Here is a 21,754-nt window from a genome sequence, read left to right as displayed (position 1 = left end):
ATATCAAAATTCAAATCTGATTTAATTTTGTTTAGCCAGTGCAGAGGCAAACAATGCAAATAGAAAAAAGATACTAAGCCGGGCGTGGTGGCGCACACCTTTAATCCCAGCACCTGGGAGGCAGAGACAGGAGGATTTCTGAGTTCGAGGCCAGCCTGGTCTACAGAGTGAGTTCCAGGACAGCCAGGGCTATACAGAGAAACCCTGTCTCAAAAAAAACAAAAAAAAGATACTAGAGAAGGAGGAATTAGAGCAATCACGAAAACTTGGTCAAGGTCCTAATGCACTGTAAGGCTGCGCAATTTCAGCTCGGACTGCAGACTCGGCGTCATGCCTCCACATTCTCTGCACTAAACGCATGGGAAAGGTTCACAGGCCAGCAGCGTCTACAAATGACATTTTCCTCTTCCTACATTCAGATACTTTTACAAAGTGCAAAAGAAAGAGAGCTATAAACTACTGTAAATTACATAAACCTGCAGAATGTAATAGGTAAATTTTTTTTACAGAAAGTATTTTTAATTTTAACTATGGTAAAAATACAGATAATGAAAGTGGCCATTTCCACCATACTCAGTGAACCAGTAAGTTACATTCACAGCGTTTTATAATCAAGGTTCTGCCCCACTGCAGGGTCTGCTGGAAGCTCATCCCTTCTTATCGCTCAGTAGCTTGCATGTATCAGAGGTAACACAGTTCAGTTATTTTTGCACCTGCTGATAGACACACAGACCATTTTTCCTCGTGCCTCTTATGAACATTAATCTACCCGTGTCCGAGTCTTCCTCCAATTCCTTGGAGCTACATTCCGAGGAATGGCGTTGTCAAGTTCCATGGTTCTGTTTAGCTCTTTGAGGAACCATCACACTATTAGAACTGCGATTTTTAAAATAATTTTTTAAAATATTGGGAGCAGCTTCTGGAGCAGCTCTTGGTAAAGCACTTGGCTAGCATCCAAACCTGAGTTTAAGGGAGGCAGGCAAGCAGACAGGAAAGAAGGTTGGTTGGTTGGTACGTAATGCACACTTTAACAAACGTCATACCATCAACTTCGCAGAAGCTGTCTGAAGAATCATCATGCTTGGTCCACTGAAGCACAGCTTTCTGGGTCTCCTCACTTCAAATAAGGAAAACTGCATTATTCTCTTTCCCAGTTAAGTGTGATGCAGAAAAACAACGGGTCACGAAAAGCAAATCACCTCAGAGACTCATCCACGGCTCCAAGTCGCTCAGCTTGCTCACATTCTTCAATGCGGTTGGCTTCCTCAGAATACTAAATGGCAAGAAATCAGATTTACTACATCTTAAAGCTGCTGCTTCCATTTTAGTGTTTGAGACAAGGTCACATTATGTAGGCCAAAGCTGACTTCACCACATAATTTCCCTGTTTCAACCAGGCACGCTGAAATTACAGGCACAAGCCACACAACTTTAAGGAATTAAAGTTAACCAGGCTGGTTCTGCCTGCCACTATCAACCCAGACTTCAAAGCTTATAAAATGAGCTCTTACATCCAAAAAGTAAGTGAAAGGCTTTTTTGCCTCCTATTTTTGTCAGAAACACAACTTATAGTCACAGAATAAAGATCACTGTGACATAACAGTGACTACACTAGCCGGGCGTGGTGGCGCACGCCTTTAATCCCAGCACTCGGGAGGCAGAGGCAGGCGGATTTCTGAGTTCGAGGCCAGCTTGGTCTACAAAGTGAGTTCCAGGACAGCCAGAGCTACACAGAGAAACCCTGTCTCGAAAAACCACAAAAAAAAAAAAAAAAAAAAAAAAAAAAAAAACAGTGACTACACTGTCCACAAGGAAAAGGTTCTGAGGTACATAGAAGCCATGCGGTACATCAGAAGGCAGTGTCCTCATGACTTTATAAGCTCTGGCTTTCTCTCCCCTCATGGCCATGGCTGCACTTATGTGTCTCAGCTTCCCCCCACGCCATAACTGGAGGAACACCTTATACAAAGCATGCCAGCAGCTTCAGGTATTAAAGCAAGTGCTCTAACAACACGATTCCCTCGGGCTATCTAAACATGCACATTCATTTTTTTCCACTAGGCCTGTATACAGCACAGACCAAGCTCGTGAAACTTGATAACATCACCAAGTTGGAGATTATTTCAGATAAGATTCGCCATGTTCAGGGTGGTATAGCTATAGATTGAAAATTATTTCAAAAGAAAATTTAAGATAAACATCAAAGGGCCAGGCCAGGGTCCAACACGTAGACATGCTTGTCGTGTGAGCTTGGTGGCCTGAGTTTGCTCCCTAGAGGCCGTGTAAGAAGCCAAATGCAATGGCATCTATAATCCCAGCATGCCTGCAGTGATGGGAGGCAGAGACAGGGGGAGTGACCAGAAACTCAAGACCACACAAACACATACATACACACCCAAAACAATTTAATACATTTTTAATGTATTCAAAAAATATCATATGCCTATGTATACTTGTTGAAACAAAAATTTTTAAATCTTAAATGCATTTTTTAAGTTAAAATAGCTTCTTAGTACCGTTTAATAATTTAATCACCTTAATTACATTTATCTCCTTACTAGGTTATAGAAATGTTTCTAAAGAATGTTTTTTAAAATAGCTTATTATTTTAAATTTTATGTAAAACTGGTCACAATCTTCAAAACTATATTTTATGATTAATCCATTTGAAATTATCAATAACTTCAGCTGATTAGTCTCTGAACATAAGAAAATATTACCTATGTACAAGTGTGTGTGGTAATTTAACTCATGTCTCTTAAGTTCTATTCTTTGAGAAATTTTTGAAAAGCATTTAACTTAATTCTGAAATGCTCTAATTTTGTATGGCTCTCAAACAAAATGATTTAATCCAATCTTAGCCTTTAAATGATTGGGAAAGTGAAGTAGAAAATGCAGATAAAACAAAACTGGGCATCCGCAGCAACTGCTAGATAATAAGTAAGTAGATTTCCATCCACTTTGACTTAAATGTCTTATACAATGTTTTTAAAGGAGTGGAAGCTATTGAATACGAACTAGCTCTCACTAAGGAGAGCAGAATGTGTTTTCCAAAGCTCCCAGAGACACCAGTCATGTCGGTATGTGCATACCTTGTAGCTCGCAGACTTAATTCCATCAGGAACTTCATCCTGAAAAAGAACACATTTATTGTATCCTCTGGAAAAATATTTTAAATTCTTATGATGTATGAGAAAAGTTCACAAATTACTGGGGACTATTTTTAGGTGAGAAGAGTTAGAAATTTTTAAATAATTTCTTTAAAGTAAATAAAAAAATTCGACAGGTATGGCAGCACACAGCTTTAACCCTAGCAGTCCAAGGGCCGATCGAGGAAAGAGGCTATCTGTATTTGAGACCAGCCTGGCCTACATAGCAAGAACAATGAAATAAGATCTTCTCCCATAAAACAAGTAAGTAGAATCCAAGGCCCATATATTGCTGATCACACACTTACTGTACCATGGAAATATAAAAATGCTTAAAAGCATTCTATAACTCTTGTTGATGCACAAGACAAACGCAGTATCAAGCTAATTAAGCTGTGGCAAATATTCCAGAATCCTTGAGATGCTCTTTGGTCCCTATTAGGAAGTATCAGGATGGAGCTCAGGCTTGTCTGCAGGGAGGGAGGGAGTGAGTGTCTCTGTGTCGGGCTTGGGCTTGTCTCTGTTCTCAGCATGCATAGTTGAGATTCGTATGTGTGTTGAAAGGGTTAATTCAATTAGTGCTGCTCCTCTCTACTAAAGCACAAACACAAGGGCAAAGCTAAGCTTATATACCCAAGACCTGGCAACCAGCAGGCTCACACGGAATATTCATTATTCAAATTACATGCTGACTAACCTTCACCAGTCTCTGGTCTCATTTTCCTCTCATGCCTCACAAAACTATAGCATCTTTCTAAATCACAGCATTTCTCTGCCAATGTTACATATATTTACAAAGTGGGAATATTTTGAGGTGGAATTTTACCATTATCTTAGGTTTTTCTTTTTTAATTTTTAATATTAATTTGTTTTGGGGAATTTCACACGCATATAAAGTGCAAAGTGCATTCTAGAGTCACTTCCACTTCTCTTGGTTCCCTCCTCCCTGCAAAGCCCCTTCCCACAGAGGTTAAGGGCACTGACTGCTCTTCCAGAGGAAGAGTTCAATCCCCAGCAACCACATGGTGGCTCCACAACCATCTGTAATGAGACCTGATGCCCTCTTCTAGTGTGTCTGAAGACAGTGGCAGTATACTCACATATATCAAATTAATCTCTAAAAAAAAAATAAGTGTAATAACCATAAAAACTTAATTTACTTAAAAAAAAATTGGAGTGATGGTGAACACTTTTAGTCCCAACACTTGGCAGGCAGAAGCAAATCTCTCAAGTTTTGAGGACAGCCTGGTTCTAGACTACCAGAGCTCCATAGTGCGAGATCCTGTCTCATAATAATAATAATAATAATAATAATAATAATAATAATAATAATATCATTAAAAGTGTAGTTCAAAATAGATTTTTACCGGGTTAAGCAACCACCCAGTCAGTAAAATGCTTCCCATAAAATCATGAGTTCAGGGCTGGTGAGATGGCTCAGTGGTTAAGAGCACCCGACTGCTCTTCCAAAGGTTCAGAGTTCAAATCCCAGCAACCACATGGTGGCTCACAACCATCCGTAATGAGATCTGGCGCCCTCTTCTGGAGTGTCTGAAGACAGCTACAGTGTACTTACATATAATAAATCAATCTTTAAAAAAAAAAAAAAATCATGAGTTCAAATCCTCAGTATCCAAGGGAGAAGCCCGGCAGGAGGCAGCCCCTGTAATCCCAGGGCTGAAGAGGCAGCAACCATCTTGCCTCATCAGAAATCCAGTGGAAAGCACAAGGCAAGCTTTGTACTGATAAGTTTAGGCTTATGATATGTAAACTGAATGTTATATTTAAGCAGAATCAAATTATAGTTTGACTAATGCTGGTCCTTTCTGGAAATCTGTAAAGAATGAAGACAGCTGGGGCAGTTCTTACAGAATGGCAGGGTTTGACGGCACAGTCTCTTCTTCCACACTGGTTGATGTCATTCCAGAAAGGACAAGGCTTCTTCAAGTTCACCTACAGAAGAATAGAAAGTTATAGAAATATAAAGCCCTGAGCATCATGATCACGTGTTGTGGTTATATTTTATTCCAGCCTACACTGTTTCTCCTATTGTCAAGTTTCCTTATCTGTATTAGTGTGTAGCTGCAGGTAAGCCCAGAGAGAGGCACAGACTACCACTAAACAGACCCTGGACAGATGGCAGCTGGGAGTCAGGGCTCAAATCAGTACCACACAGCTCCTATTTAAGCAGGAAAGCAGGAAGGAACTGTGTGGACCAGGTTTTCAAAGCTCTTTCAATAATGTGCTCACTGATCGACTACTGCTAAGTGTTTAATAAATCCAAAAGTGTGTCCTCTCAAATATTTATAATAGTTGGAGCCCATCTGATGGCTGATGAAACAATTTTGAGAATAATATAGCAATTTCTATTTTACCATTCTATTTCAATTTTAACCAATCAGTTTCTGCCTCTAGAAATTACTGAAGTTAAGCCACCAGGGCTGTGGGGTAAGTTTAGTTGGTAAAGCGCATAAGGGCGTGAGTTTACTTCTCAGAAGCCATGTAAAAGAAAGCAAGCATGGTGGCCTACGCTCGCAGTCCCAGAGCTGGGGAAGCAGAGACCAGATTACAGAAACCAACCAATCTAGCCTACTGCCAGAGCTCAGGCCAGTAAGAAACCAAGTCTGGAAAAGTCAAGTGGACTACTGTGCCTGAAAAACAGCACCCACAGTTGTCCTTGGGTCTCCTCATGCACAGGCGCCTGTATGCACACATACAAAGTCCAATGGGTGGTTTCTCAAGCAAACAGTTCCTGTGTGAACCGAGGTTTCCTACTAACTGTACACATTTTAAGTCAGAGGCAGCCCAGCAGGTAAAGGCTGCACAAACTTGACATCCTGGGCTTCAAACCCAGAACTCACAAAAAAAAAAAAAAAAAAAAAAAAAAGCATGCAAAGTTGTCCTTTGACCTCCATCCACAGGCACGCCATGGCATACGCTCCTGCATGTACGTACACCCACATATACACACACACACACACACACACACACACACACACACACGGACATACGCATGCATACACACACTAAATTTTAACAATTTTTTAACTTAAACTTTGTACACATTTATATAATTGCCAATTTCAGTAAAACTACTGAAGATTAGTCATCTCAGGAAATATAACCATCCATTATAGCATACTTATATTTTAAAAAGTTGAAAGTACCTTGTAATATCTAAAGTAGTCACTTTCAAGAAGCTTTTGTAGTCTTGGGAAAAGTCTGTAATTATTAAACTTATCGATGGTCTCGACATCACAGGTACAGTCGTCCAGGTAACCACTAACCTGTTAGAACGAAAAAGGAAACATTGGGTTTAATGGTCCCTGGCGCCACAAGGCCCTGCTCCTTACATAGTTGTTGCTTTTTAAAAGCCTGATACTCAGCAACATTATCTTCCCACCTTCTCTAAGATAGAGAATGCCAATAATCCAACAATAATGCCAATAATCTAGAGCAACACTTCGGCACTTTTATAAACTCAAGCTGAGCTCAGAGGTTCTCAGACCTGGACCCGAGCAGCCACCTTGTAGCCTTACCTTCCAGGACCCAGCAGACCTGACCAAAGGTTGACACTGAGATTAAGAAAGCGAGAGGTGCCAGGCGTGGTGGCTCACGCCTTTAAACCCAGCACCTCGGGAGGCAGAGGCAGGTGGATTTCTGAGTTCGAGGCCAGCCTGGTCTACAAAGTGAGTTCCAGGACAGCCAGGGCTATACAGAGAAACCCTGTCTCGAAAAACCAAAAAAAAAAAAAAAAAGGGAGAGAGGTATGTCTCCCTGTGGATGGGCCAAGAAACAAGGAAACTCAAATCATATCTCATCGCATGAGCTGATGAACACACACAGCAATCAGAAGAGAGAAAGATACACACAGGGCCAGGGGATCCCTAGAGCCCATCTCCCACTTACACCTGGCTAGCTGGAGCAAGGCTGTACTGTTTTCTTGGGACTGTCTGTGTGTGTGTGTGTGTGTGTGTGTGTCTTGTTTTCTGAGGTTATGTAGCTTGGTGAATGTATAAAGAAAAGTATTACTAATGAATAAAACAAACAGTAACTCACTTTAAGACTAACAACCCCGACTACTGGCCAACATTTGGGTAATAAATAAGCTTACCACAAATGCTTAGCACTAATGTCATGACCCTACCTCCTAGATCAAACTTTTGACTTTCTACACCAGGATGAAATGAGAATTTACAATCAGCCAATGTTACTGGCTGTAAAACTGAATGGTTTTGGACATTTATTTGGAGCACTTAATAAAAGTAATGTAACATTAAATAACAAGTACATAATGATTCAAAAAATAGAAAAATGCATTACCCATAATCCTTTGGTGTGGTATGTTTGCACTGTAAACTACATTGAAAATAAGGAAGTGCCACAACCCCCGCACTGAGGAGGAATTGACAGCTGCCACGGAGAGTTTTCTTTAGGGATGTGGTACCTGGTAGGTTGACCATGCTCCCTGCTCCCATGGCTGGCCACACACCCATACATATAGAGCAGCACAAATTGATCTCAGAGAACAGTATTTTTAAAGAGGATAGCCAAGCGTCATGCCCACTTTTAATCCCAGTGCTTGGGAAGCAGAAGCAGACAGATCTAAATCAGTCTGACTGGGAAGAGTAGGAAGGGGAGCTCAGATGGACAGAATCCAAATGCATTGCAGACAGATATGAGGTTCTCCAAGAGTTAGTAAAGATAATATCTAAAAGGAAGGAAGCGAGGGCTGGAATGATGACTCAGCAGTTAGGAACTTGCGAGTCTCTTCAAGAGGACCCAAGCTTGGTTCCCAACACCCCTGTCAGGTGGCTCAGACCACCTGTAACTCCAGCTGTGTCCCAAGCTTGGTTCCCAACACCCCTGTCAGGTGGTTCGGACCACCTGTAACTCCAGCTGTGTCCCAAGCTTGGTTCCCAACACCCCTGTCAGGTGGCTCGGACCACCTGTAACTCCAGCTGTGACCCAAGCTTGGTTCCCAACACCCCTGTCAGGTGGTTCGGACCACCTGTAACTCCAGCTGTGTCCCAAGCTTGGTTCCCAACACCCCTGTCAGGTGGCTCGGACCACCTGTAACTCCAGCTGTGACCCAAGCTTGGTTCCCAACACCCCTGTCAGGTAGCTCAAACCACCTGTAACTCCAGCTGTGATAGATCCGATGCTTCCTTCCGGCCTACCCAGGCATGACACCCATGCACATACCCCACACAGATATCTGCACAAACACATAACTAATAACATTTTTTAAAAATAAGAAAGTGGGACTGGAGAGGTTAAGAGCACTGACTGCCCTTTCAGAAGTCTGAGTTCAATTCCTAGGAACCACATGATGGCTCACAACCACCTGTAACAGGATCTGATGCCCTCTTCTGGTGCATCTGAGGACAGCTACAGTGTACTCATATACATAAAATAAACAATTTTTGAAAAATAAAAAATAAATATTTTTTTTAAAAAAGATCATTTAAAAAAAATAAGAAAGTGGCCAGACAGTGGTGTCACGTGCCTTTAATTCCTGTATTTGGGATGGCAGAGGAAGGCAGATCTCTAAGTTCAAGACCAGCCTGGTTTACAGAGTAAGTTCCACTTCAGCAAGGGCTACACAAAGAAACCCTGTCTCAAGCCGGGCGTGGTGGCGCACGCCTTTAATCCCAGCACTCGGGAGGCAGAGGCAGGCGGATTTCTGAGTTCGAGGCCAGCCTGGTCTACAAAGTGAGTGCCAGGACAGCCAGGGCTACACAGAGAAACCCTGTCTCGAAAAACCAAAAAAAAAAAAAAAAAAAAAAAGAAACCCTGTCTCAAAAGAACATAAATAAATAAATATGGATAAATAAATAAGAAAGCAAGCAAGTAAAACTTTATTAAAACACTGAATTAATATTTACCCTTGGACTATGTGAAATCCCATACTAGCTTCATTTAAGAACATTGAAAACCAGTAATGGGGGTGGGAGATGGCTCAGTAGTTTACTGATTTTTCTGGTTCTATTTTCTAGCAATCTGATCCATATATCCTATCATTTCTATTTTCACTCCTTTTGAGTTTGGAAGGATAGAAATCACCTACTACTTCTAGCCTTTGATTTGAACTGTTACAAAAGAATAACAGAAAGAGCAGGAAGGGCAAGAGGAGACAGCACACGGAGCAGGCGAGTTAGAAAAGGTAACCCAGATTGAGCCCACCTGTGCTGAAGCCAACCGTCCCACGGGGTCAGTGACAACGTGGAAATCAACCTGCAGGATGTCACTAAGCACGGTCACTTTCAGACACACTTAGGCGTTCTTCTATCACTGTGGGGTCAACCGCCTCTCCTGGGAGCTTCCAGAACATTCCACATAGTACTGCTGTATTAGAATTACCTCACTATCCTGGCTGTTATCTAGTGCATCAACCAGAGCAGCATTTCTGAACCTGAGGGTCCAGATCCCTTTGGGGGCCATATATCAGATAATCCTGCATGTCAGATATTCACATTACAATTTATAGTAGCAAAACTACAGTTATGAAGCAGTAATGCAGGAACTTTACGGCTGGGAGTGACCCCAGCATGAGGAACTGTATGAAAGGGTCACGGCATCAGGAAGGTTGAGAATGCTTTGAGCTAGAGTATCAAATCACTGGGACAAAATCAGGTTTGTTCACTGTTGCGATCCCAGCCTGTGGCACCGTGCTTCTGGAAGACACAGTGGGTCTCAGTGATAGGGTGGGCAGGTGAGTGGCTGAGCGCTGCCTGCTGCTCCTCCTGCCCCACGCTCAAGAGCAGGTATAGCAGCACATCCACAAGGCAAGGAACAAACGCAGTGTGGATGACCCTTCGCGCCGCTTTCTGACTGTCCACGTGGCATCCTAACCTGCAGCAGAGGAAGCCCAGAGCCGAGAAGGAACACAAGGTCCCCCAGAGCTGAGGCGGCACACAGCCAGGAGACTGCAGAGGGACAAGAGGCAGTAAAATGAGAGACTTTTAAGCCTTCTTCCCTTTACCCTTCATGTGGAATAGGCCACATTCGCCACTACAACCTCGGGCAACAGGGTGGCCAAGGAAACAAAATAAAAACAGAGTTTCAACAGAGCGCTCAGTGAAGATACAAAGACAGTTGGAGATCCAAGCCAACTGACAGACAGTTCAGGTATGCTGGCCAAGAGGTGAGGCAGAAGCCCATCCTTGGAAGAAGTGCGGCAGGTGTGATGTCAGCTCAGTTCTAGAATCTGGAGAACAGGCATGTTGCCAAAGCAGTCACAAGCAAGGGCTTCGGCAGAACACCACTAATACAACCCACAGACTCTTAGAAACAGAAGAAAAGTCCGGGGACAGGCGACAGGTGTTAGATGAAACAACCACCGGCCTGGTGCTCTGCTTGGGACCTGCTTCCACTGCGGCGGCACCCACGGTGCCATCCCAAAGCACAGCCCTGCCTGCCGCGGAAATCTAAGCTCTGGGTAGGAAAACCAACACTAAAGGTAAAAAGGCCCACGCGGAGAGACAGTAGGATGACAGAAGCCTAGCCCGGTTGAAGGCCTAGCCAGTGAGAGGTACAGAGCCTCTGGAGGTGCCCACTGCCAGCTCCCACAGGACAGCCCACCACAGCCACTGTGCTCTGCAGTCAGGCCGAGCAGGTCTAAGGCCCACCTCTGTCACTGTGCTGTCCATAGAAGAATAATTTCCAACCTGCAGATTTGGAAGTGCTTGACTGCTAAGCATCACTGTTAACCTGGCTCTATTACTCTCCAAAGCAGCCCACATTTCCCCAATGGGGAAGAAATGCAGGCCTAGTTTGCAGTCAAAGTTTCTAACGCTAGATTATTCCAGTCTTCCCAAACACTGGATTATTCCAGTCTTCCCACTGGAACGAGGGCCCAGATTATGGAAAAACTAGTGTGGGGTGGGGGTAGGGAGGCTCAGGCACATTCTCCCCTGACTACAGTTGATGTAGTCAAATACAATAGGCAAGAAAAGAAATCTGTAATCACAGATATACATAAATATAATCTGTTGCGTCCATCTTTGTGATTTGATATGTAAACAGTTTGAAGGCTGACCACTCTGTGTAGGATCTTATTTGGCAAGAGGTATTTTTTAATTCACAATGAATGACAAAACAAACTAACAACCAACCAAAAACACCCTCCTCACAGTCTTGTGTACAATACCAAGAAAGCCTACTTTTATTGTAGATCAATCTTGTTCTCATTCAAAGTACTGTACAGCTGTATTTCTTGTATGTGTTTCTTATGAAAAGTGCTTGTCCAAGCATCAATTAAGGAAAGGGGAGACAGTTGGGCGGTGATGGCGCACGCCTTTAATCCCAGCACTTGGGAGGCAGAGGCAGGCGGATTTCTGAGTTCAAGGCCAGCCTGGTCTACAGAGTGAGTTCCAGGACAGCCAGGGCTACACAGAGAAAAACCAAAAAAAAAAAAAAAAAGGAAAAGGAAGACAGAAGGAAAAAAAGAAAAGGAATTCAAACTAAAAATAAAAAACTAAAATCAGAATTTTCAGATCTTAGGCAGTACATGCAAAAACTTGAGAACTCCACCAAAAGAAAAAAAAAAACACTCAAATTATTTTAATAAAGTCATAGGATACAAAAGTCAAATCAGTTGTGTTCTAGAAACTAATAAATGAGACTATCGGGGGAAAAAAAAAACAAGAAAACAATTCCATTTATAATAGCATCAAACAAATAAAACCTTAAGACATGCAACCAAGGTGGAAGCAGGTTTGGTGAGCACACACTGAAACAGGAACACTTATGACATGATGGAAACCAGTGTGGATGCTCCTCAAGGAACTAGAAACATAGCTGGATCTAGCAATCCCACTCTGGGGACACATCCAAAAGAAACAAAGCCACTGGCTCCAAGAGACCTGCACACCTGTGCTCCCTGCATCACACAATATCCGAGGTACAAAAGCATCTAGGTATTTGTCAAGGCAAGAGTGGATAATGTGACACACACACCACACAATGAACTATTATTCTGTCCTTTGTGGCATCCTGGATGAATCTGGAAGCAAAATAGGCTAGATATAAAGGTTACTTCACGACCTTCCTCACTTGTGAGATCTAAGGAAGATCAAGGACACTAAGGGTAGAAGTGGAAGACGTGGAGAAATACAGGATAAATAGCTTCCGGGCTCTGAATGAACATCATGGCGACCATAGCTAGTAATAGTGCATATTTGTTAAGAGAACAGAGCTTCAGTATTCTCACCACATGTGCAGCTAGCTGGGCGATGGTGTCATGATAATTTAGCTTGATTTTAACATCCCAGGGTATTTGTGTATAAAAACATCTTCTAGAATATACCACCCTGCTGTTTCTCAGTAAATAAATGTATATACTCAAAATGTGCTTTGTCAAAGAACTAGGGTATTTAATTTTTACTGTGTTTTGTGACCAGAGGGGCTAGAAAGATGGCCCAGTCATTAAGGGCACAGCTCCTCTATCATGAGGACCAGAGTTCCAATCCCAGTACCCACTGGTTTGTGAAGTAGCTCACAAACAACTCTAACTCCCACTCACAAGGAATTCAATGCCCTCCTCTAGTGCTCAAGGGCTCCACAGCATGCACACAGACACACACATACACAATTCTTCAAAGAACATAGTTTTTTAAAATAAATATTACTCTATATTTTAAAATATACATCATGGGGCTGGAGAGATGGCTCAGCAGTTAAGAGCACTGACTGTTCTTCCAGAAGTCCTGAGTTCAATTTCCAGCAACCACACGGTGGCTCACAACCATCTGTAATGGGATCTTATGCCCTCTTCTGGTGTATCTGAAGATAGCTACAGTGTACTTGTATCCATAAAATATATAAATAATTCTTTAAAATACACATCATGGTGTGACATGTTACATATAGTAAAATGATTACCATAACAGGACCAGTTTAACATACACACCCTCACACAATTACCCGTCTACCCCATGAGAAGAACAGCTATAGCATACTCATCTAGCAAAACTGCTGAGTACACTACTAGCCATACTTCTCATGTTGCTGTGCATTAAACCTCTAAATCCCCAACCAAGATAAACAAATGATAGAAAATGCCACATACACACAGTAAGATTCTACTATTTGACCTCAGTCCACCCCGACGGACATGCTAAGTGAATTAAGCCAAAGAAAGATTTGTCTGGCCTCACATATTGAATACATGAAAGGAGGAGAAAGAAGGAAAGGAGCTGGGGGGAGGGGAACAAGCGTACACGCATGAGAGCAAAAGCGAGGAAAGGAGAGCAAGAGTGAGAGACAGACAGACCGACTGACTACGATGGGAAGAAGAAAAACTAGGGCATTGTAAATCAAAGGATACAACAAACAAAAAAATCTATACCAGATTGTAAAGCATACGATTATAGGTCCTGCATCTGCTCTGCCACAGGGCATGGCTACTTGGGGAGGCAAAGTAGCGAGGAGCACGCAGCTCACTTGGGGTGGAAAAGCCAGAGCTGGCTTGGGGGTCCCGGGGCCTGTCATCTAGTTGTCATCAGATGACAAGGCCAAGGTCATCTGGTTCTCAGTCTCTTGGACACCCAGGCGCTGCTAGAAGCCATGGAAGAGCTGAGAATGGAGTTGGGGGCCTGAAGGCTGTGTCTAGCCCAGGGCCAGGGAGAGAAAACGAGCTAGTCCCATGGAGAGAGTCTTTGGCTTGATGGTGGCAATATTGTGGTGGTTGTGGCTGGGAGTGCAGAGAGGCCTTCTACAGATTAGACAGTGACTCTGTAGGCTAAGGCTTTCTCTAGGGTTCTCCATGGTGTAGTCTGATGAAAAGTCATGGTTCTCAATCATTTATTGCCATGGTGGGAAGTGGATGCATAAAACCATACCCCACTTCTCAGGGTGGGCCTGAGAGTAAATACCTTGTGCAGGGAGGAGTGTCTAGGATGGAAAGCTTATTGGCCAAGCCCTCCAGACCTCTGAGTACCTCTTTAGCATGGAGATCTCTGTCTTGAGACTATGTGACTACAGGTCAGATCTCTCTTCCTATTTCTTGATCTGATTGCACTTACGTGACTGATGGCCACAAATCTAAGTGGGGCTGCAGCTAGTGACAGGGCCCTGGTGCCCAGGAGCAAGACAAGCTCCTACCATTGTCCATTCAGGATCTCCAGGGCTTCAAAGCCTTTAGTTCAACTGAGGACCAGGCTACCTCTCATGGTCCACTGCCCCCCATACCATACCGTCAACTATCTCTGCCTAAAGTCTTAGTTTTACTCAAGTTCCCAATGTGGGGCTAGAGGGATTACTCAGCAGTCAAAAGCTCTTGGTGTTATTGTGGAGTTCCAGGGTTCAATTCCCTGAGCTAACATGGTAGCTCACAACTGTAACTCCAGTTCCAGGGAATCCGGTGTCCTCATCTGACCTCCACAGGCATGCATATGGTTCACAGACAGTTGTAGGTGAAATACTCACATACATAAAATAAGTACATCCTTTTAATTGTTTTAAGAGAGAAAGGGAGGCAGGAAGAAAAAACACACAGCATTGTGAAGTGACTCACAAGTATTTCTTCCATACGCTCTATTCAGAAAAGCCAGGGATGCAACAGGCACTTAAGAGTCAAATGGCTACCTCACCAGTATAACCTGTTTCAAAGATCCCTCTGACTAGGATTTAATACACCCAGAACCAACAAACCAATCATCTCTCCCACAGCCCAGCAACTCAGCCTAACAAGTAAAGCTATTTTTGAAACTGATTTAACAGGACACTTAGAAGGCTAAATCTACTGAAGAACATGTTTGGAGAGTATGTCTACAATGTACTCCAAGCAAAAACTCATGTGTTGGTAGAGCTGGCATGAGTGTCCTTCCTATAGCAGCTCAAGGCAAACCTACCACACTCAGGTATCTACAGTGCCCCACCACCACCAGCAGCAGCCTGAGGCAGGCCTCCCACACTCAGGTGGCTGAACACTGGTACTGCTTACTAGACTTGAAAACAATAGAACAGTTTTAGTGAAAAAGGAATATATACTCATTTTAAATTAATTAAGTGCAAAATATATTCATATGTCCTCCAAAACAATTTTCAGTATTTCTTCTAAGATTTTTATCTTTAAAATATATTTCACTACTTGTGCCTAAAGTTTTACTACATTCACTTTCTCAAATGATGCCTAATTCAACATAACTGTCAGAAAATAAAAATAACAAACTGGAAGGACTTCTTCTCATCTAAGTCTGTATCGGTGATAACAAATAACATTTTGGTTCACAGGAGGAGTACTTCCTGTGTGGGAGATTGTTTATTCAAATGGGGATAAGAGCCAACTTTCTATATAAGTTAATAATATTATTAGTTAATGTTTTAATAGGATAATAAAAAGCAAGTGGTTGTAAGAAAGATTTACAGGTCCCAAACAATTAACCATTTCGAGTAATGAACAGTAAACAATAAAACACTATTATGAAAAGAGTTTATATATAAGGGTTGGAATATGCCTCCGTGGTTGTTCTTGCAGCCTCCACATAGCTCACAACTATCTAACTCCAGTTCCAGAGGCTTCAACACCTGATTCCGACTTCTAGTGACTCCTGGCACTCACATGGTACACATACATACAAGTAGGCAAAACACTCATAGACATAAAATAAAGCTAAAGTTTTTTAAATGATTTATTACAGTGAAAAATCATGTTAAAAGGACTTGAAACCAGCACAATCTATGTAGTACCTCAGGGAGCCCAAAGATTCATTACAGCCATCCCCCATCAAAAAGCCCAATCCCAGCAAGCTATGCCAACAAGCAGCTGGCTAAATTTTTCTAACATCTTACACTGAAATATTCCTAACATCTGCTGAGCACCAATCAAATACTAGGTTTGAAAACCATTTTTTAACTCAGTTTTGATCTCAACATGTGGTCTCAACAAGCACTAGGGACTTGTTGCAATGACTTTCTAAGGCCAAACAACCACCGACTGCTCTGACTCAGCATCTATGAACTGAACCCCATTACAAAGCAGATACCCATGCGACAACAGGAGGTAGGTGGTGATGAGGTAACCCAAGGCAAACATGGTAAGAAAGGCCCACAGCAGGAAGGAGAAAAAACAAAAAACAACAACAACAACAACAACAAACTGACTATTTTGACTGTCTGTCATTAGCTAGGCTATACTTTGGAAACAAGAATCTCACTATGTAACCCAGGCTGACCAGAAGACCCTGCTCAAGCTGTCCGCAGATGTCACACACAAGCACCACTGCTCCAGGCTATCTTGCTATTACTCAAAGTTGACTCTGAAGAGGAAAACCAGAAACTTCCTTTAAAGAAAAAGTGGCTTAGATGATTGTGGGGCACACCTTTAAACCAAGCTCTCTGGAGGCAGAGGAGGAGCTCTGTAAGTTGGAGGCCACCAAAAAAAAAAAAAAAAAAAAAAAAGTTGGAGGCCACCTTGACCTACAGAGTGAGAATCCCTGTTTCGAAACTCTGAGGCTATTTCGGACTGAAGAGAGCTCAGTGATTAAGAGCAAGCACTGCTCTTCCACAGGACCTGAGCTCGATTCCCAGCACCCACATGGTGGCCCACGCTATAGTTTCATGAGATCCAACAACCTCTTCTGGCCTACTCAGACACTTCACGGATGTGGGGTGCAGACATGCAGGCAAATACACATTAAATAAAAATAAATAAGTCCAAAAAACAAATAAGAGCTGGGCTGGTGACCCTTGCTTCTAATCACAGTACTTAGGAGGCAGAGGCAGTGAAACCTCTGTCAGTGCAAGGACAGCCTAGTCTACACAGTGATTTCCAGAACAGCCAGGGCTATGTTAAAAGTGGCTAAAGATAGACAGATAGACAGACAGATTGACAGGTAGACGGATCGATTGATCTGAAGATATTTTGACAACAGCTAAAAAAAACAAACAAACAAAAAAACTTAATTACTAACCAAGGGAAAATGCAAAAATAATTAAAAGTTCCTCAATTTTAAGTAAATATCCAAAAAGATTGGATGTATAACAAAGTTGAAGAGTCAAATAGTATTTGACTACCATTACCCAGAGAACATACTTGAAAGTGTAACTCCTAGTATTTTTCTCAACACTCTAGTTAAAAGCTTCCTATCTCAAGTGTTTACATGTTGAAACTGTTTACCTAAAATTTGCAACCAATAGAAAAATGGCCTTTTTCTGGACTTCTAACAACTCACTTCTGCTCCAAAATTACTCAACAATAAAATCCAAAAATTTAAAGCGATGAAACAGATAATACCTCTTCTTCCTGACACTCGAGTGCTTATCTTACAGTATCATATGCTGCATACACGTATTTCTGATCACAAATAATAAGACCCACGAATGACCTGGCTGTCTATCCCTCGATTTTTTTATAGTTGTAATTTCAGAAATAAGTCCACCAAAAAGGTGGCTATAAGAAGAGTAAGGAAAGCCAATGCTTGGTCATTTGCCTGAGGACCCCAGGTGGATCCCGGTATCCCATGTGGTGGTTGAGGAGAGAATTCCTGCAAGCTGTGGACTAAAAGCACCCCCTACAATGCGTACATTCACAGGTACAATATACATACCCACAAAACAAACCTGTATTTTAAACATCGGAAAGAACAGTAATGAACAAGTCGAGGGGGAAAGGGTGCTGGCCAGCGCCAGGTGTGGTCGTGAACGTCTGTTTAACAATACAATTTACATATTAAGTATCTCAGTAATAAAATGATCTAATACACTTTTAAACAGACACTTTTAAACAGAAGAAAGTCTGGGGAACCGCTAATATTCGAGAGTTCTTCCAGGTTTTACAAGAAAGCACTAAGAGACTAGCACATCGACTGAATCCAGATACTTCTGGGTATTTCCAAGCTGTTAGCATTTTCTTTTTTTTTTTTAAAGATTTATTTATTGTTATATGTAAATACACTGCAGCTGTCTTCAGAAACACCATCAGATTTCGTTATGGATGGTTGTGAGCCACCATGTGGTTTCTGGGATTTGAACTCAGGACCTTTGGAAGAGCAGTCAGTGCTCTTAACCGCTGAGCCATCTCTCCAGCCCCTGTTAGCATTTTCTTAAGACAGCAAAATGAAATTCACAGTTATTTCAATGCGCCTAGCCTAAACGGCCTCATACAAAATTTACAGGCTACACTAAGAAAACAAAATTCTTTGAATGTTTTGCTCACGGAACCCACATCTCCTACAGAAGTAAATAATCACAGCTCATAATCAAACTCGAGTACAGAAGAGCTAAGGCCTGCCTCGGACCGCAAAGGGAGTGTCAGGATACGAGAATAAGCTTCAGGAAAAAGGTGCACCATACACAGGCCGAGAAGTCACAGGACAACAGCCGCAAAGACACCAGGCAGTTGGATCAGGCCACCCAAGAGCCCCTCAAGGTCATTCAACCTCTTGACAACGACAGCAAGACCTAAAGAACTAGTCTCCCCAAGAGTCCATATCGGGAACAGAAAGGCTGGGGACGCCCCCGGCAGCGCGCGCACGAGGTGCCCAGGTGCCGGGTCCACTCAGAACCCCAGGTACTGTCGACACGGAGCAGCCAAGGCAGGATGCAAGGAAGCAGTGTGACAAGCTGGCCAGGCGCCCACGCCCATCGAAGGGTGCCCGGGCCCGGGGCGATCGGGAACGTGGTGCGGGCCGCGCATCAGAATCGCGGGCGCCCGGAGATGCGCAGCCCCTGGGCCGCCCGCGCGCCTCACCTGGCAGAAGCAGCGCTGTGCCGCTGTCTCAGGCCGCCGCTCCTCGCCGTGGCCCAAGCGCAGCAGCCACACGACGCCCAGGAGTCCAACGAGCAAGCCCCAGGCGCGGCCCATCGCCGCTCGCCGCCCACCGCCCTCTGCCCGCGCCACCGTGCTCGGCTCCCCGGCGCAGGCCGCGCGCCCGCTGAAGTAGCCTGCGCCCGCCCCGCCCCGCGCTCCGCCCTCCGCCCTCCGCGCTCCCGCCTCCCCTGCGGACGTGCAGCGGCGCGCGCCTCTGTCCACGCGAGCCTCCGGCGGCCGCCTTCCTGCGCGCCCCGCTCACGCACCCGCCTCCGGTACACCTGACCTGCAGCTCGTCCGGCGCAAAGACGCGGTCTTTCCGGGGTCGGGGTATCCCCCGAGCCACACTGCCCCGGGCCTGAGCTGTCCTGCCCGCCCCGCCCCAGAGCTCACGCCAGCCCATCCTTTCTCAACTCTAGGAAATCCCGAGCCTGGGTTACGTGTCCGCCGTGCTCTGGCTGCCTAAGCCTTTTAAAAGGATGTCGGAGTTCATCTCGGGGAGCACGGCCGTACACACGATTTAGTGGCTTTCTAGTTTTTCCCTTCCTACATCCTACAAAGGGGAACAGGTGAAATTGGTTTCCAAAAGGCTGAGCATCGCGGTTTAAACCTATAATCCAACACTCCAGAGACTGTGGCAAGAGGATTGCTCAATGTCAAAGACAGCTTGAGCTACATACTTCCAGCCCTATAGAGTTAGGCCCTATTTTATAAATAAATGTTTAAATATAATAATAAATACATGTTCTTATTAAACTAGCATAGAGAAGATATTAGCTCAGTGTGTAGTCCCGATTTATTCATAAAAATTGTCTCTTTTTTGCTGTATTTTATGCGAATTAGGCATATTTCACAAGCTAGAGCAATGTAGACTACTCAATCTCTCGTTTCATAAATGGAAACTTATGAAACTTCTCAGGCAGTAAAAGCTTTGCTTAGCCTGTTATCTATAGCATGCACTGTACACAGAGTAAGATAATATGGCCTTATAAGCTAATATTGTCTTCACGGTAGCTATATTCCAGCTCATACTTACCTTCTCTAGAACCAGATCACAGTGTCTCAGTTTACAGGTGTTTTTGCTGGTGTTCTTTTCACACCGTTCCAGATTCCAAGCAAGTTTCCATTCAATTCACTTTGCAATGCCGAGCTTGGCCTTGGAAGTACACAGGTGCATCGGCTCCATAAAACTGACAATGTCGTCAATTTTCTTGTCTTCGTTGTCTCCTTTAGCTTGGGGTAGTGCGTTTTTATTTTGATGAAGGGTCTCGCTGTGTATTCCTGACTGATCTGGTGTAGACCACGCTAGCCTCGAACACGCAGAAATCGATTCACCTCTGCCTCCTGAGAACTGAGATTAAAGACCTGTGCTACCACAACCAGCCTTCCAGTCTTATTTTTAGTTCACTAATAATTGTGTGTATGATGAGATGTTCTTAATCCATATGTACATTGTAGGAAGACTCAATCACACTAATATATCCATCACCTCACCAGCTTGACTTTTTCTTACAAGAATGTTTAAAATAAGTCTATTAGTATCTTCAGTCTATTAGTAACTTCCAAGTACACGGTATATAAACCACAGCCTCCATGTAATACCATAGGTCAACGAAACTTACTTTTCCACTCTAACTGTACCTTTGTGCCCTTGGACTAACTTTCCTCTCTCCAACCTTCTCTGGTTACCACTTTTCTACAGATTCTACGAGACTGGCTTTTTAAAATTTCACACAAATGAGATCACACAGCACTTCTCTCTCTGTTCTTGCTTCATTCCACTTAGCACGATGTTCTGCAGTTACAGCTGTGTTCCGGGTCACTGCATGCCCTTCTTTATAAGTCTACAGTACTCTGTATCAGGGTCCACACACTCAGTTACCTTATTTGTTCATCCACTGATGGATGCTTAGTATGCTTCTCGTGCTGAGCCACACTGAGACCTCCTCAGACCCCTTGGAATATGATAAAAAAAAATGAGTGGCTAGGCTTGGTGGTTCATAGTGTTGTTAGTCCCAGCACACGTTTAGGGACAGCCTGGTCTACATTTAGAGTTCAGGACTATATAACAAGTTCCTATCTTGAAAAAAACGACAACAAACCCACTAGGCAAACAACACAACATGGCTAATAAAGCTGGGCACAGTGGTATAGTTTAACTCCAACAGAGGCAGGCAGATCACTGTGTTTTCCAGGACAGCCTGGGTCTAGTGCAGTGAGTTCCAGGACAGCCAGAACTACCCAGTGAGAACCAGCTAGAAAAACAAACAAACAAAGACTAAGACAGGGGGATCATCATGAGTTTGAATCCAGTTGGGGCTACATAGCAAGACCTTGTGTTAATAAGAATTTAGAAAAAAAATATGGACATCATATATGGGAAATAGCAGAGATTTCACAAGAAACTAAACATAGAGTTACCAACCTGGTCATTTCCATAAATATCATTGTGTGAACATCTGACCTAATTGAAATGTGTATACAGAATGGATGCTTGCCCTCTCCAATATTGTTCAATATTTGTATGACATCTTTGGTAACATTTTCTTCCTTGTATTTCTACTACTGCATTGCAAACTTTTAAAACCACATGGCCTCCATCCTGAACATACCTTAGACTCCCAGGTTTTCGTTTGGGAATGAATAGCTTTTCTTATGACTAAGCACTCTATCATCAAAACTGAGAGACAAAGCAAAGGAAGAGAAATACTGAATGAGTAAAGTAGAAGCTTTCTGAAGCAAGCTTGGTACAGCTTAAGATGCTACACTGTTGCAAGAGCCTGTAACCTGAGTGAACTGGTAAGAGTCAGCTTTCCCTAGAGTTCCCAAAAGACCTTTCGCTCAGTCTTCT

The 21,754-nt window shown here is 43.3% G+C and overlaps 1 protein-coding gene across 1 annotated transcript in view; it reads right to left on the bottom strand.

The window, feature by feature from the left end:
• The window catches only part of Ero1a (endoplasmic reticulum oxidoreductase 1 alpha), a 40,252-nt gene extending 21,225 nt beyond the window's left edge, over positions 1 to 19,027 (bottom strand). The window contains exons 1-6 of the mRNA XM_085828609.1: positions 18,844 to 19,027; positions 6,317 to 6,436; positions 5,019 to 5,102; positions 3,093 to 3,131; positions 1,200 to 1,273; positions 1,044 to 1,117 (exon numbers count right to left, since the gene is read on the bottom strand). Of these exons, the coding sequence (XP_085684735.1) occupies positions 1,044 to 1,117; positions 1,200 to 1,273; positions 3,093 to 3,131; positions 5,019 to 5,102; positions 6,317 to 6,436; positions 18,844 to 18,957 (505 nt within the window). The 5' untranslated portion in view covers positions 18,958 to 19,027. The remainder of the gene's footprint in view (positions 1 to 1,043; positions 1,118 to 1,199; positions 1,274 to 3,092; positions 3,132 to 5,018; positions 5,103 to 6,316; positions 6,437 to 18,843) is intronic.
• Between the last annotated feature and the right edge of the window lie 2,727 nt (positions 19,028 to 21,754).

The sequence above is a fragment of the Mus caroli genome, unplaced genomic scaffold (assembly GCF_978045245.1).
Source record: "Mus caroli unplaced genomic scaffold, Mus_caroli_1 scaffold_12, whole genome shotgun sequence".
Lineage (NCBI taxonomy): Eukaryota > Metazoa > Chordata > Mammalia > Rodentia > Muridae > Mus > Mus caroli.
The sequence above is the reverse complement of the archived record's forward strand: the minus strand, read 5'-3'. Positions and strand labels throughout refer to the sequence as shown.